The 14,561-nt window shown below is 36.7% G+C and overlaps 1 protein-coding gene across 1 annotated transcript in view; it reads right to left on the reverse strand.

Annotated features, from left to right (window-relative positions):
* COL11A1 (collagen type XI alpha 1 chain) overlaps positions 1-14,561 on the reverse strand; it is a 130,106-nt gene that overhangs the window by 59,485 nt on the left and 56,060 nt on the right. Inside the window, exons 18-30 of the mRNA XM_031505522.2 lie at positions 13,809-13,862; positions 13,642-13,695; positions 13,007-13,060; positions 9,550-9,603; positions 9,389-9,433; positions 8,001-8,054; positions 7,868-7,912; positions 7,383-7,436; positions 6,884-6,928; positions 5,701-5,754; positions 3,550-3,594; positions 1,965-2,018; positions 1,840-1,884 (exon numbers count right to left, since the gene is read on the reverse strand). Of these exons, the coding sequence (XP_031361382.2) occupies positions 1,840-1,884; positions 1,965-2,018; positions 3,550-3,594; positions 5,701-5,754; positions 6,884-6,928; positions 7,383-7,436; positions 7,868-7,912; positions 8,001-8,054; positions 9,389-9,433; positions 9,550-9,603; positions 13,007-13,060; positions 13,642-13,695; positions 13,809-13,862 (657 nt within the window). The remainder of the gene's footprint in view (positions 1-1,839; positions 1,885-1,964; positions 2,019-3,549; positions 3,595-5,700; positions 5,755-6,883; positions 6,929-7,382; positions 7,437-7,867; positions 7,913-8,000; positions 8,055-9,388; positions 9,434-9,549; positions 9,604-13,006; positions 13,061-13,641; positions 13,696-13,808; positions 13,863-14,561) is intronic.

A 14,561-nucleotide genomic window follows, 5' to 3' on the forward strand; every position in this document is an offset into this window, starting at 1 on the left:
AAAAGCAGTGACACTATAATTAATTGAAAAAAATATACTAAAAATCAATCTAAAAGGAGTTTTCTCGCAACTTCTATATGATGAAACAAAGTTTTACGTGGTCATCTTATACTGCATAAATTTAAATTTAAAGGTGGCTTTTCTTAATATTTAGAAAGAAATGAAAAAGGCAATGTGAAGAATACATCCGTTGTAAAAGTTGCTCGGTTATGGTCAGTAATATGTCCAGTAATAATTAAATGAAAACCCTTAGCAAGGACTGACCATGTGCCAGCTACTGACCAAATGGCTGCCAAATGAACTGAAACTCTTCTTCAGTTTTCACAGTGAAGATCCAGCTATTGAGATCTACAAGACTGGCTGATTTTATTCTGTGTAGGAGGAGAAAGCTGAATCCTCTATTTCTTTCTCTGCTGGTAACATAAAATAAAATACCTAAAGAGTTCTAGTCACATTTAATGGTCTGATATTCCTGGAGCATTCCAGGGATATGGGGGCTTCCCTGAATGATAAGGTTATTTACTTTGTTCTCTTGAACTGCTCTCCCCCATGCAATGGCAGCTGAATAATTTCAGTAAAAAAAGGCCTGTGAACACACCCCTAAAATACTAGAGAACAAATAATGAAATAGCTTTGTGTGACCTTTGGAGGTATTTAAAGAATTTGCTGTCTTACTGCAACTGTGAAATAAGTTTTAAGAACACAAAAATATTGTAGACATTGTGCTAATCAGTATTCATTGATATACACAGATAAATATACACACATCTATGAAACATATTTATATATTAGTCCTGTATTTTGTCCAAGCAGGATATTAATCACCCAATAAGGCACAAGAAAAATCTGGGGTTTTGAACTGTCCAGTCTCCATGGGTGTTAAACACACTCTTTTCATCTTAGATTTAATGAGCAACTCTAAAATAAGCATGCAGCCTAGACAAACTGTGGTTTAGGAAGGCTTGAAAATGTACAGCAGCTCTTGTATCTGAGCTAAGTTCTGAATTCAGGTTTTTTGGCAAGACAGTCTTCTGCTTTAGAAATATCTATAAATATCTCTAGACCATATATTTATCTATATATAGATATATATTAGCCATCAGAGCCATGAGAGTGGATTTGCCTGTGTGTTCAGGAGGTGTGACTGGTGGAGTCTGTTGTGTGTGTCTCATTTTGAGTGCTGAAGGAAGCGTGACCTTAAACCAACACTGGCCACAGTTTCAGCACCGCAGACCATCAGGAGTCAGCCCAGACCACAGTGGTTGGTGTTTGCTCTAGGAAGAGCTCTACAAACAGAATTAATGGTATCTGGGGAAGAAGAGCTTTCTTCACATTCATAAATATAGATCTAACTGGGGCTGTCCATCACTTCAGCAAAGCTAAAGATCAGGGACAAAATACCTTGAGCCTAAAAAGCAATGTACACAAAAAAGCCCAATGTACATAAAAAAATACAGATCTATTTTATGGATCTATCAAAACAGATAAAAACAGTATTGTCACTGCAAATCTCTCTGATGCACAAGCCTCTCAATATCCCACTATAGTATGTACTAATAAGGGAGGGATGTCTAATTCTCTACTCAAGGCCACTTTAGAGAGAAGTTATCTAAACTGGTGCAAAGAGGATTCAAAACCATTCTAATAACTGAAGGTTTAATATTCACTTAGTAGCAGTGTAAATACCATGAAGGTCACTGATTTAGGCACTGGGCTTGATATGCCTTTGGGAAAAGGCAAAAATAAATTCACTGCTGTGAGATAAAGCATACTGCAGTGAAGGAGACAGAAGAGGCTGCAATGTAAAAAGGGAAAAGAATTAACTGCAGTCAGATTTACCTTTTCACCTTTGGATCCCTTGAGTCCACGTACACCATCGGCACCCTAAAGGAAAAATATAAAGAATTACCCAGATGCATATATTCAAAAGATGTGAGAGGAGGAATCCAATAATTAAATCTTACCTTTACACCACGAGGACCTGGGTATCCAATAGGACCCTGAGGACCTGGAGGCCCCTAAAATACATTGAAGCAAAGAACATTTGTTTGTGCAGTTTTTGGTTAGCAAGCAGTTCTCTTCGGAATCCAATCCTTATTCTTTCAGTATAATGTATGAAACAGCAAAATAACACTGGGCTGCCTGCCACTAAGAAAAGTTAAGGCATCAACAAACACCATTCAATGTCACCATAAGCTATTAAAAGAATTATGAACTAATTATGAACTTGGATTTAACTTGTATATTTGGGAAACATATATCCACAATATAAATTATCTGAAACAATGGTAATTGTAAAAGAGAACAAGGAATCAGAAACAAAAAATATATGCCATTAAGAAACCAGTGGTGTTTTATTGGAGAAAATTTATAGGCTAATTATGATAATGACACAAGTCAAAAATAGAGATCAAAATAATGAGAATAACAAAAAATTATGGTTAAAAAAAAAGAAAAAAGAAAAAAAAATGACATCCCAAGCCTGAAAGCTAAAATGCTCATGGTGCTACCAATACTGACTGGTGCCTGAATTATTTTAGTTACATTTCACTGAGTATTTTAATGATCTTCAGCTTGGATCTATCCAATCTGATGGCAAGGCCCAGAGAAACTGAGTTCTGTGAAGGGTGGAAGCCAGGAAGCCTGGAAACATGATACCTCTGAGCTGCTTTGCTGATTCTCCCATGTCTGAGAAGGACAGATCACAAAATCTTTTACTAATGGGGACATTGAAAGAGTCTTTTTCCTGTCTCCAATGTGTCTTTTCAAAAAACGTTTGGACTGTTCACATCTCTGAGAAACTGAACTTTCGACCAAATTTGGCTGAAATGGATCAGTAAATTGAAAAGACTTAAGAACTGGCAACATGCCTGGACTTTCAAAACATAAATGCTGTGTGTAAGATTTATCTTAAGAAATCATGTCTTTTACAGATAACAACACTTCTGACAAATATAATATGCTGATGTCAGTGGTGCGATACTTTCTGAAATGTCCTATTAATTTGCTTATCCTGTCATCCAGAACACAACTTTTAGTATTGCTCCTGAAATTATTTATTCTGGATAAATAAGGGTCAATACTGAGTAAACAGAACACTGTATGGAGCTCTAAGACTAAGATTGAAAAAATACTTTACACTGACACTGAGTTGAAGATGACCTAAAAAATGCATGGTCTCTGCAAGTAGTTTTATACCTTCAAAAAAAGCAAATTCTGAAGAATGTGAGTACTCCATACAACAAAATTGGAAACTCAAAATATTTGCAAGTTATTTGCATGAAATGTGCACAACTATTCATTGGCATTCCACAAACTCCAAGATGAGTGTTACTTTAAAAGCACAGTCTTTATATTATGTATAATCTCTAATATTTTTATTATATATGTTTGTCTGTGAAAAGATGTTTTAAATGTGTCATGGGTGTCTATTGTCTTCTTAAATAGTTCTTGTAAGCAACAAATGTGACAAATTTGTCATAAAGATGAAAAACCGCCAAAAGTTTTCTTGAAATATATGTAAATAAATGGAAAAGTTTTAAAACTCACCAATGCACCTTTATCTCCAGACTGACCCTCTTTGCCAGGGTGACCCTGTTAACGAGAAATGTATCTGATTTGAAAAGCGAGCATTTTTAAGGAGTGACATTTTATTATAAAAACACAATTATTTAAACTTTTGAATTTCAGGTCATTAACCACATTTCTTTTGCATTAGAATAGACACACAAAATTTGAAGAAAGGTTTTACTTTCAATACCAATATAATTTACATAACAAAGGAAAAACTTACAATAGGTAAGACAATTACTAGACAATAGGTACATTCATATCAATATTTTCAGGAAAATGCTGACCAGGCCTTTAGTTTAATTAATATTTCAGCAGTAAGAGGCTTTTAATGTAAGAGACTCTCACCTTTGATTTTGAAACAAGGGGGATTTATTTTGTAGCATAAAGACATTCCTAAAATTATTTTTAAATTACAGAATTTATTAAAGGTTCAAAAGAAGGTTGATCTAGTTTCAACATTCTGTGTCTTTGTTCTAAACTCTGACTTGCTTTTTAAACAAAACACATTTACATTTTAGACTTTGATTTATATCACTGAAGTTAGTACTATAGCACTCAAAACATTAGCCAATCCACTGTTTTCCTTTCTTACAAAATTTGCACTTAAATTGCAAAATTTAAAGGCAATTTAATGAAACTAAAGATTAACAGATAATTGTGACTAGGCTGCAGGAGGGCACGGAGCTGTGAGGGGACACAGCTGGGACACTGTTCCACATTGACCGGGGAAATATTCCGTACCAAATGATGTCATACTCAGTAATAAAAGCTCAGGGAAAGGAGGAGGAAGGAGGACATTCCTAACCAACTTCCCAGCTGGCCATCTGCCTGCAGACTGGCAGCAGTGAATGAATCCCTTCTTGTACTTAGCTTGTGTGCATAGCTTTGTTCCACTTATTAAGCTGTTGTTACCTCAGCCCAGGAGCTTTCTTGTTTTCCCCTTGCGATTCTGTGCCCTCCCCTGCTGTGGGAGGAGTGGGCCAGTGAGTAGGTGGGTATTTATTTGGCTGCTGGAATCAACCCATCACAGCAGGGGCCTGTGTCAGATACAGACCTGTGCTGACACCTGATTATCTCTTACAGCATTTTCTCCCTGCTTTGAAGGTTTAACAAAATGCAGATGACAAATAAGGCTTGTGTTTGGAAATTAGCATTGGTTCCAGCACACAGGAAAGGATAAGGGGAAACATTCAAATGTTTAGACAATGATTCAAAATACACTCAGCTGGGCAATCATTGCACACTTAACATTCTCCATTAAATTGGTACTTTGGAAGGTAATAGGCTAGACTGTGAGAGCCCTGGGAACAGTTCTGTGTTTGCAATATATTTGCAGTGACCTTGCAAACCTTGCTAAAAGTCAGGTTTAAGAAATACAGATTTCACCTCAAAGAAAAATTGTAAGGGAAAATTGCATGGGGAGGGTAGACAAGGTCTCAGAAATAACATTGTCTAAAGGGTCTTAGTGGTATAAAATGTATGTTTTTGCTGCAAGAGAACAAGTGTATGGGCATGCCATTATGGCAAATGATCCCATTTAAGCTGAATGCCTAAGCTAGCTGTTCAAGTGGTTACACTCTGTCCACATGAGATACTGCAGCCTCACAGTGAAGCTGAATTTCTTGGCAGTCACGAAGTTCGGCTTAGGTATGTCCCAGTCTAGACAATACAAGAAGCACCTTAAGCACATAATATGCACCTTAAACCAGGAAACTGAGAAAGAGGTAGGTTGTTCTATGTTTCCTCAGAGAACAAGTGGTGAACATCTTTACAGGTGATTTGCTCTGCCAGACTGACATGGTAGGATACAGTGGGATAGTATTTGGACCTTTGTGTGTTAGTAGGTTATTTATGCATCCCTGAAGATGTTGCAGAGACATTTCAACATCTGGGACCACATTTTAAAAGCATACAGATGTTTTTAGCAGCTGCTTCAAAATGTAATTCTCATAGTTTTAATAGCTCAAATGATATAGGGAATTTACATGGATTGTATAATGCTGTTGCCAGCTAGGACTACCATTGCTTTTCCCCTCCATTTTGTTTTTGTAACACAGGTATCTAGAAGTATTTATTACTTAGTAAAAGTAGTTAAACATTCAAAGGATTAAATATTTCTTTACTTACAGGAGGCCCATCAGAACCGGGAAGGCCAGGAAGGCCAGGCTTGCCTTGTGGCCCCTAAATGCAGTAACAGACACACATCTTAAAAACAATAGCAAACATGTCCAACACATGTGACCCTAAGAGCAAAGGACATAAAATGCAGTCATACCTAAGTCCCTTGATATGGATATCAGGGATATGACAAAAATAAAACCAAAGCCAGAATGACAGTTTAATATGATATGTAAATAAGGCCAGTTCTTACAATCTTTAGCCTACAAAAATGAGCCATAATTTTAAATGAGATGCTTGCCTGAGAACAAGCTTCAAGAATTACCCTATGAACATGCACATACATAACACAAGGTAGGGAAGAGTCCTCCAGTGTACAAAATTAAGTACTATTAGGAATTTCAGGCATAATAGGATTCACCAATGAAAGTTATCAACAAGTTTAAGAGGCAGAGTGCAGAGAACTCCAGTGCTCATAGCTGAAAGGCCTGGTATGCCTTTGTGAAAGCCTAGGAAATGCAGATATCACGGGACTTGTCCATTTCACTAGAATAATACTTAAACACACAGACAGGTAAAAAGTATTGATTTTTCAAAAAAAATAGAGTAAACAGTGAAGAGTAGAAAAATCAAAGAATTAATTAAGCAGGAATTCAGCAAAAAAGGGAGAATAATAAAATTAGCATAAAATTCAATAGTGACATGTTTGAAATGAATAGAAGACAGGTTTCAAGCCAAAAGAACAGATGAGGAGAAAGCCACCAAAGGACACTATAGTATGCCAATTATATTGCAGAGTTATGTCATAATATAATCCTTGAAAAAAGAAAAGAATCAGACTTGAATAGGTAAAACTTTGTTATAAAAAAAGATTCAGAAAAATTATTTTTGCAGCTTGCTGGGAAATTAAGTAACCTACAAGTACAAATTGTTTAATATTGTAGATGGGATTCTGCAGGTAATAACACAAAATTAATCCAAAATAAAGGGAGGCAGTTATGTTTGTGAAAAAGGGTATATGAGAAGAAGGCCATTGGGTGTTCATTGGTTATTCATTTATTGATGATTTCAGGAAGATCTAATATTTAAATTGAGCTTACTAGTGCATAAAATATAGCAAAGCTCTCAGGCTGATAAATAAGGTTGTGACATAGAACTGACTATGAAATAACAAAATAATGCTGTAACTTACTTTTTCACCAGGAGGCCCAATAGGACCTTGAGGACCAGGAAGCCCCTGTTAGAAAGAAGCCAGTGTGAGAAACCAGGGAGAACAATGTACATACTAAAGGTCCCTCATTAATCTGTTTCAACACACGGGCAAATATAAGTGCCTTTTCCCCCCCCCCTTACAAGTTAGGTCAGGAGTTTTGTGCGAGTCTTTTGCACAAGCCACTATTCTGGCAGTAGGTCTGTAACAAGATCCTATTCAGAACCCTCCTCCAGGTGTGGCCATTCCTGCAGCATTCCAGGAACACTGAATGAGTCATTTTTCTCCTGAATGAAAAATCCCTCTGAAAACTTACTTGAAACTCTGCTGCCACTGCCCTCAGCACATTTGCAGCATTATTTATAAAATCCTTGAAGCTTTATCAGTTTTGCACATGAAAAGCAAACTTTTTAGTAATTTCCATTTAATAAACATTTGCTGCACAGTACATCGTATTTCTTGAGAATTCCTTTACACTTACTTGTGGGCCTGGAATTCCTTGCTGACCAGGAGGTCCTGGTTCCCCTTGAGGACCCTACCATGCAAAAAATAGCAGGGCATTAGGTTTGCATTTCTGTACTACAGATCTTCATTGTCAAGACTAAAAGGAGTACAAACTCATCTTTGTTCCTCCTTCTTTAAAGTCTACCAGCAACTTTCTCTCCAGTATGAAATTTTTTCATGTTAATGAATATCATGACCTTTTCTTTAGCAGAGAATAACAGCCCACACATAGGACCTGAGCACTGGAGTCCATGGTACTAAAGGAGTCTGAGAGAAAGCATGGTCAGGGCTTTTGGCTGAAAACTAAGTAATAGAAGCCTTGTCTTTTCCATATAAAATCATAATGAATCCAAATAGTTGACATAAAAGTTTAATTACATGGAAGGGATGGCACAGTTGCAGGGATGAGAGAATGTGGAAAGCATTCTTAGAATCTTTGTAATTCCCAGTTTATTTACTCACCATGTTTCCCTTTGGGCCTGAAGGTCCATCAATACCTGCAATGCCCTACAACAAACGATATAACAAGAGCAATTTTCAGTGGACTTCCTTTTTTCCTTCTGGAAACTGGAAATACTCGACAGCTCATACGTACAGGTTGTCCAGGGGGCCCAGGTGCTCCTCTGGGGCCCAGTAATCCCCGTGGACCCTGCAAGAGAAGAAACCCTTATTGACACCTGCATGATTTTTTTCTGAACAGAAACGCCTGTGAGCAGGACTGGCTGAGGAATGGAATAAGGGGTAGGAAGTATGCCAGGAAGGTAGCATGGGTGTTTAGAAGAAAGAAAAGAAGAAAGGGAAAAATTCACTGATAACAGATTTTCCTCAAGGGCACTGTATTTCTGAACTGGATGTCAGTGGAAGGGCAAGTTTTATTTTGACCTCTGTATGGTCATTTCAAAGAAAGGTGGGAGACTGGTATTTATATTTCCTGGTGCAGAACATTGGCACAGCATCTTCCACTAAAATTTCAGCTGTGTTGTGGCCTGAAGATCTGACCTGAACAGTAATATACATATTTGTATTCCTTTCTTTTGAAAATATGATGGTGTGTCATACTCTACAATACTATTCTAAGTACAAAATTATGTTTTTATCTCTAGTAAGGATCCAATAAGTAATTAAAAATTGCTAGTAATTTTATCACAATAAATACAAGACATTCTAGAAACAAGAAGTAGATTTTTTTGCTCTTATCCCTAAAAAAACTCACAAAAGGCCAATGGCTAGTCTCATAGATAGGGTGAACAAGATTTTAGTCTATAACATATTTTCATTCTATACTATGTGAATGAGTAGTTTTCATTACTGTCGTCATTCATGTTCTGCTACTAAAGTAGGCAGAACAAGTCTCCAGTCTCCTCATGTATGGTATAGTCACAAATCACTGACACTGACTGTAGCAGGTCTTTATACTTCATGAGTAGCCAGCAGTAGATCAGACATTTAGGGTAAAATTCTCCTTTTGAGGCTTGATTTCTTGCCTGCAATGCAGAACTCTGTTCTGCAGTGACAGCACCTGCAGAATTCCAACTGACAGGAGTGGAAATTCTGTATGTGAAACAAGTGTAAAATACACAATGAAGCATGGTAGTGTGAAATAAGAGAACCCAGACATTACTTTCTAATAAGTAGATATTTAGGTAACAGTTTAGAAGAAACAGGGGCTTGACTGTATTCTGATGTATCAAGGACACAAGTTACTGATTTTACACAATTGGCTAAGAAATACCATTTGTGATTCTGGAAATTGTACATACTTAGCTGGGTATGTCCTTAACTTAATTCTAATCCTGTAAGTGGTGTTTCAACCCTAAACAAAACATTCAATTTGTTTGTTTTTCAACCAGAAACAGTATTCTCTATATGCAAACAGGTGAAGTAATTTTTATACCTGCAATTCAGAATAGTTTAATAAATTGGAAAAATATCTGAACATGTTTTTTTTTTGCAACAGAAGCAGAATAAGAAATAATTGCTTACAGCTTCACCTGGGAGACCTCTTGGTCCAACTTCCCCATCTTCTCCCTGTTTTTGTGCAAAAGGAAAACAAGTTTTAAGAAAAAACCCAACAAACATTTATCATGACCTTATTCCCATCATATGAGGATTCACTCTATTTTCCTGTGTGAACAGCAACTTACTCTTGATCCATCTTCACCAGGTAAGCCAGGAGGTCCCTGTGGGCCACGGTCTCCCTGTAGGATAAGGAAAGTCATTAAAATAACTGATGGGAACTTTCTGCTGATGGAAACAATAATGGATGAGAAGGGAAATTAAAACAAATATGTTAGCTGAAGCTTGATGTGTCAAAACATGTCTTAACACAGTGATACAAATCTCTAAGTTATATAAAATCACTGAGTAAAATCATTTACTCAGTAAAATCTTTCATTACCTTAGTATAAGAACAGATGAGCATTTTTGAAACCATGAAAAACTTGCGTTTGTACAATTTCACTCTGTAACAAGAGCTGGACTTGGTGATGCTTGTGGGTCCCTTCCAATTCAGAATATTCTGTGATTCTCTGATTCTGTGATTTTTGGCCCCAGAACATACACAAGCTACATCTACAAAAGGTAGTGTTACCCATATTTTCCTTTGTCTCATCACCACCATCTCTCTCCCCTACACAATGTATTTGTGCAGTAAAATAAGTTGTTTACATGGGGCAGAAGTTAAGAAACCAGCTGCAGGGCCCAGGAATATACAGAGATTTACTAACCACCTTTCAGAACCATGCACCCTGGCACCAGCTACTGAGAGCCTTGGGGACTGGTTTGTCTGAGGCTTTGGAAGGCAGCCAGACTTCCACACTTCCCCTCAGAGGCTTTTCAAGTCTATATATGCAGAACCTCAGTAGACTCTGGATCATACTTTTAGGATTTATTTTTCTTTCCCAGTTCCTAAAGAGAACTAGTGTGCTACAGAGCTCAAACACCACTGACTGACCTCCTTCTGGGCAGCGGGCTTTGAGACTGTGACTTCCTTCTGGCATTGGACAGCACCCAAGTATTCATGCTGTTTGCCTTAATTTTATCAATGTCTCCAAGGAGCCTGACCACTGCTGGGCATTCTGGTAGAGATATATGGAGTCACTGTTCAGTGCCTCTGCTCTTTACACTTCCAAACTTTCCTAGGGAATTTTAGGCAACCCTCATATACCCAGAGCACATCCCCCAGTACTAGGGATATTAATTTCTACTGCCTTTAGGGATTTATTCAACTGCCTTTCTGTCCTCCCTCAGCATGAAAGAGAAAGTGAAACTTTATGAACAGCTCTCTAACACCTTCAAGATGAATTCATATAGCAATTCATGTATTTTGCTAGCTTCTGCAACTACTCTATGCTATCTGCAGTTAGAGAATGTGTTTTTCTACATGTTAAATGACACTTCTGAAAGTGTAATTTAACTTGTTTTTCTACAAGTTAAATGACACTTCTGAAAGTGTAATTTAACTTGTTTTTCTACAAGTTAAATGACACCACGCATGAGAGGTGTGGTCTTTCCTCTGGCTTCCAATTAATATTCAGGTGAAGACTGACTTAGGCTTTCAAATACTGAAATAGGTCATCCCCTTTATGATGAACTTTCTCTTCTTGCAGTCACATGGTACTTAGATATAGATTAGGAGTGTGCATCCAGTGTCCAGTATTGTCATTCAGTAAGAACAAAACTTCCTATCATTATGAGCATTCAGTTTTTCAGCTCCTTTTCTTTCCTTCAAGTGTTCTCTTAAAGCCTGAATTTCTTTTTCCCTGGGCCTATTTTAAAAGTCTAAAGTGTCTTACTTTTATACTGAAGAAGAGTTGTGCAACTAGTAAATCTAAATAAGAAAAGTTCAGTCACAGATAATGATGTTAAAAGACATATGACTTCATGTGATGTGATCTGTTCTACACTGGAAGTCCAAGAATCTCATTCAGTAACTCCTGTCTGAAAACTTGTGTTTGACAGAGACATACTCTAAGAGAGACATTCCATTTGCAACTCATATGTCCAATATGATTAATTCTAAAATCAGTCCTGAAACTTTACTCTAAAGTTAGGCTTTTCAATGTTGATTCTTTTACAGCTGAAATATAGCTTAAACACAAGTATTTCACTTATCTTGCTCTGTTTATTATTGCAAGCCAAAGAGAGCTGAACATTTGCATTATATGTTGTCACTATATAAGACTCAGAGCTGTAACTATCCTATCTGACTTTGGACTGAGCTATTTCCACAAGGACAACAGTGCATACAAGAATGTGGTGATTTTTAAATAGTGGGATGAAAGAATATGAAAATAAGTCATTATTTTCATTATTATTTTGAAAATCTAAACCCAAACTTATTTTTCTATTTTTTGGGGTAAGAAGAGGACATGTTTGCTACATTTTTAATTTTGGGATGGAAATATGGAAAAAAAAATGAATATTTGAAAAAAATATTTCTTTATGACTTGGAAGGTACTTTCCAGGCTGGAAAGCAGACACATAGTGCCTTACAGGCCAAATTTCTGTTCAGCCCTCCAAATGCAGGTGGCAAGTGCTTAATGCCGAGCCCCCTCTGCTGTTGGCCTGCTGAGCATGCTTCTTCTATTATGGGATGCACTGACTACTTTACACTCTTTACCTAAACAGGGATGCTGAAAGAGGAGTAAAAAAATTCTTCACGACTGCAGACATTCTTTATCCACTGCAAACAGAACTCAAGGGTATCCTTAGATGCAATTAAAAAGAACTAGATTAGGGTCTGGTAGCCAGCATTGCTGAGCTTTTCTAGGAAGTACAACTGTGTTTACCCACTGAAGGGTGAGGTGAGGTAATAATTCCTTGGTCACTGAGCTTTAGCACATTTGGAAATGGCTTTGATGACATTCCCATTCACTGTTTCTTTCATGGTGCACTGCACTTACCAGGACAACAGTAAAGGAGGGACACTCAGCAGGGTGCTAGCACCTACATTAGAGTATAATCTGAAGCAGAAATCCCTGGCTGTGATTATTTCTGCACTTTATGGGGAAAGATGAAGTCTCATTCCATAGATTTGTTCCATAGACTTATTCCAAAAGGAACAAGTATTTTAGTTGTTTTAAATTTTACTAAAATCTTCCTAATTTATCTGACTTGACTGTGACCTTTCTTTAGCTGCCATTGTTGGAATAAGCCCCACTAAACAATTTAGTTTGAAATTATTCATATCCATTTTTTTTTGAGCAAACTTCTAAGCAACTTGAAATTTGGCATGATCCTGATACAGAAACTTCATGCTGATTTCCTTTCCTTATTACTCTTTAGAGCAATGACTTGAAGTCCAATAGGCAAATTCCTGAACTAAGAAAAATTAGAGCAAAACCTAGCTGAAGATGTGATATAAATTCTGCAAATATATTTAAACTATAAATTTATATATTTTTTGTCTACTGATTGATATTACTCAAAAGTTTCACAAGGAATACATTGCCTGATAGTACAGCTATTATTTGTAGAGTGAAAAGTTGATATTATTCTAACTTTTCCCTCAGTCCTTAGTGCTGTTCTTAATAAATAATGAATTATTTCTGGGACTCTTTTAGTTTGGTGTTGTATAAATGTACATAATTTAATTCTTACCCGGTTACCTTTGTCACCAGGGAGGCCAGGAAGACCATCAAATCCTCTGTCACCCTTGGAAAGAAATCACAACTTTAGTAAATGATTGTTAAATTGTCTGAATAAATAGTGACTTTCCCTAAAAGTTAGTTTCTACCCTTGGGTGGTATGTACCCTTCTGTTACTGAATGAAACACACGGGGCTGAGCATATAGATCAAACTCACAAAATTTGTTTCTATAAATTGTAGCAAGAGAAGATGCCACAGCTTTTTCACTGTACTGTACTTATGCTATTTATAAAAAGAATTTTCACAGTGAAATTAAAAGCCTGAGTCTAGCTGCACTTTGCAATTGAAAAACTGACTTTACTATTACTGATATTCTGTAACTAGAAACTAACTCAGAGAGAGAGAAATCATGCCCCAAGAATCAAATTTCTTCAAAGTCAGACTACTAGGAATTACCATTAATTACCATATTTTAAATGGATTATTCATTCTCAGCTCTTGCATCTGACCCAGCTATCTGAAACCTCAGTATTTTCACTTGAGAGGAGAATTTTGGGTTGGCCTGGATGAAACTGTGGTACCCACATAAAATCTGTCTAGCACATTCCAAGACTGAACTAAAGCCTCAGGTCTCATTATTATTTACCTTTGCACCAGGTTCTCCTGGCATTCCTCTGGCACCATCAGCTCCAGGACGTCCCTAAAAAACCCAAAAGGGTAAACATTTGAAAATGCAATGGAATAAATCAATATTTAAATACATTTAAACAAAAACTATTTATCCAGGGCAGAACTGATCTATATGCTACCTACCCTTTTGCCAGCTTTTCCACTTGGACCAGGGGCACCTTGGACACCACGAGGACCCTGTGTTTAAAGAGGATAATATTTAGAATTCCATTAATGTCAGCAAAAAGCTAGTGAAAAAACTCACCTCAAGAACAAGGTAAGATTTCTTCTATACAAAGCTGAATTTTTTCCCCTAGGAGATGAATTCTGGTTCCCAGATTACCATTACTTTTAAAAGTACACAGGCATCCAAACTGGCCTTAGCATTATGAATTTTAACAATTTTCATGAGATGGCACTACACATGGCATAAGTTACCATGTAAATTCCTTACATTCTTTTAATGGCTTTAAAGATCTCAGTCCTGTAGTTTGAAAAACCTTCTTCCTCTCATGCCAAAATTATTTTATTATAATTATAATTACTTTATAATTATTTTGTGAAAACTAAAGAGTGCTTATTTCAGATATCTACACAAACAAGAGTTGTGCTAGTAAAGAGCTCACATGCTGTCTTAGCTTTACACAACATGGGTTTAACAAGAGAGGGACCAATTTATCCCAGACCAAAAAAACGTTTCACTTTCCAAACTTCTGCTGATGACTGTATGGGTGTAACTGTGGAAAATTTTCTCACCCCCAATCCAAATGCTTTTTCAGGTGAAAAAAAGCAATGGTAAGGACAAGCCATTCACAAATATTGTGTAAGAAAATAAAAAAAAAATATTAAAAAAACAAGTAAACAAACTTACTTAAAGACTGTACAACTGTTCAGAAT

The sequence above is a fragment of the Lonchura striata genome, chromosome 9, assembly GCF_046129695.1.
Source record: "Lonchura striata isolate bLonStr1 chromosome 9, bLonStr1.mat, whole genome shotgun sequence".
Lineage (NCBI taxonomy): Eukaryota > Metazoa > Chordata > Aves > Passeriformes > Estrildidae > Lonchura > Lonchura striata.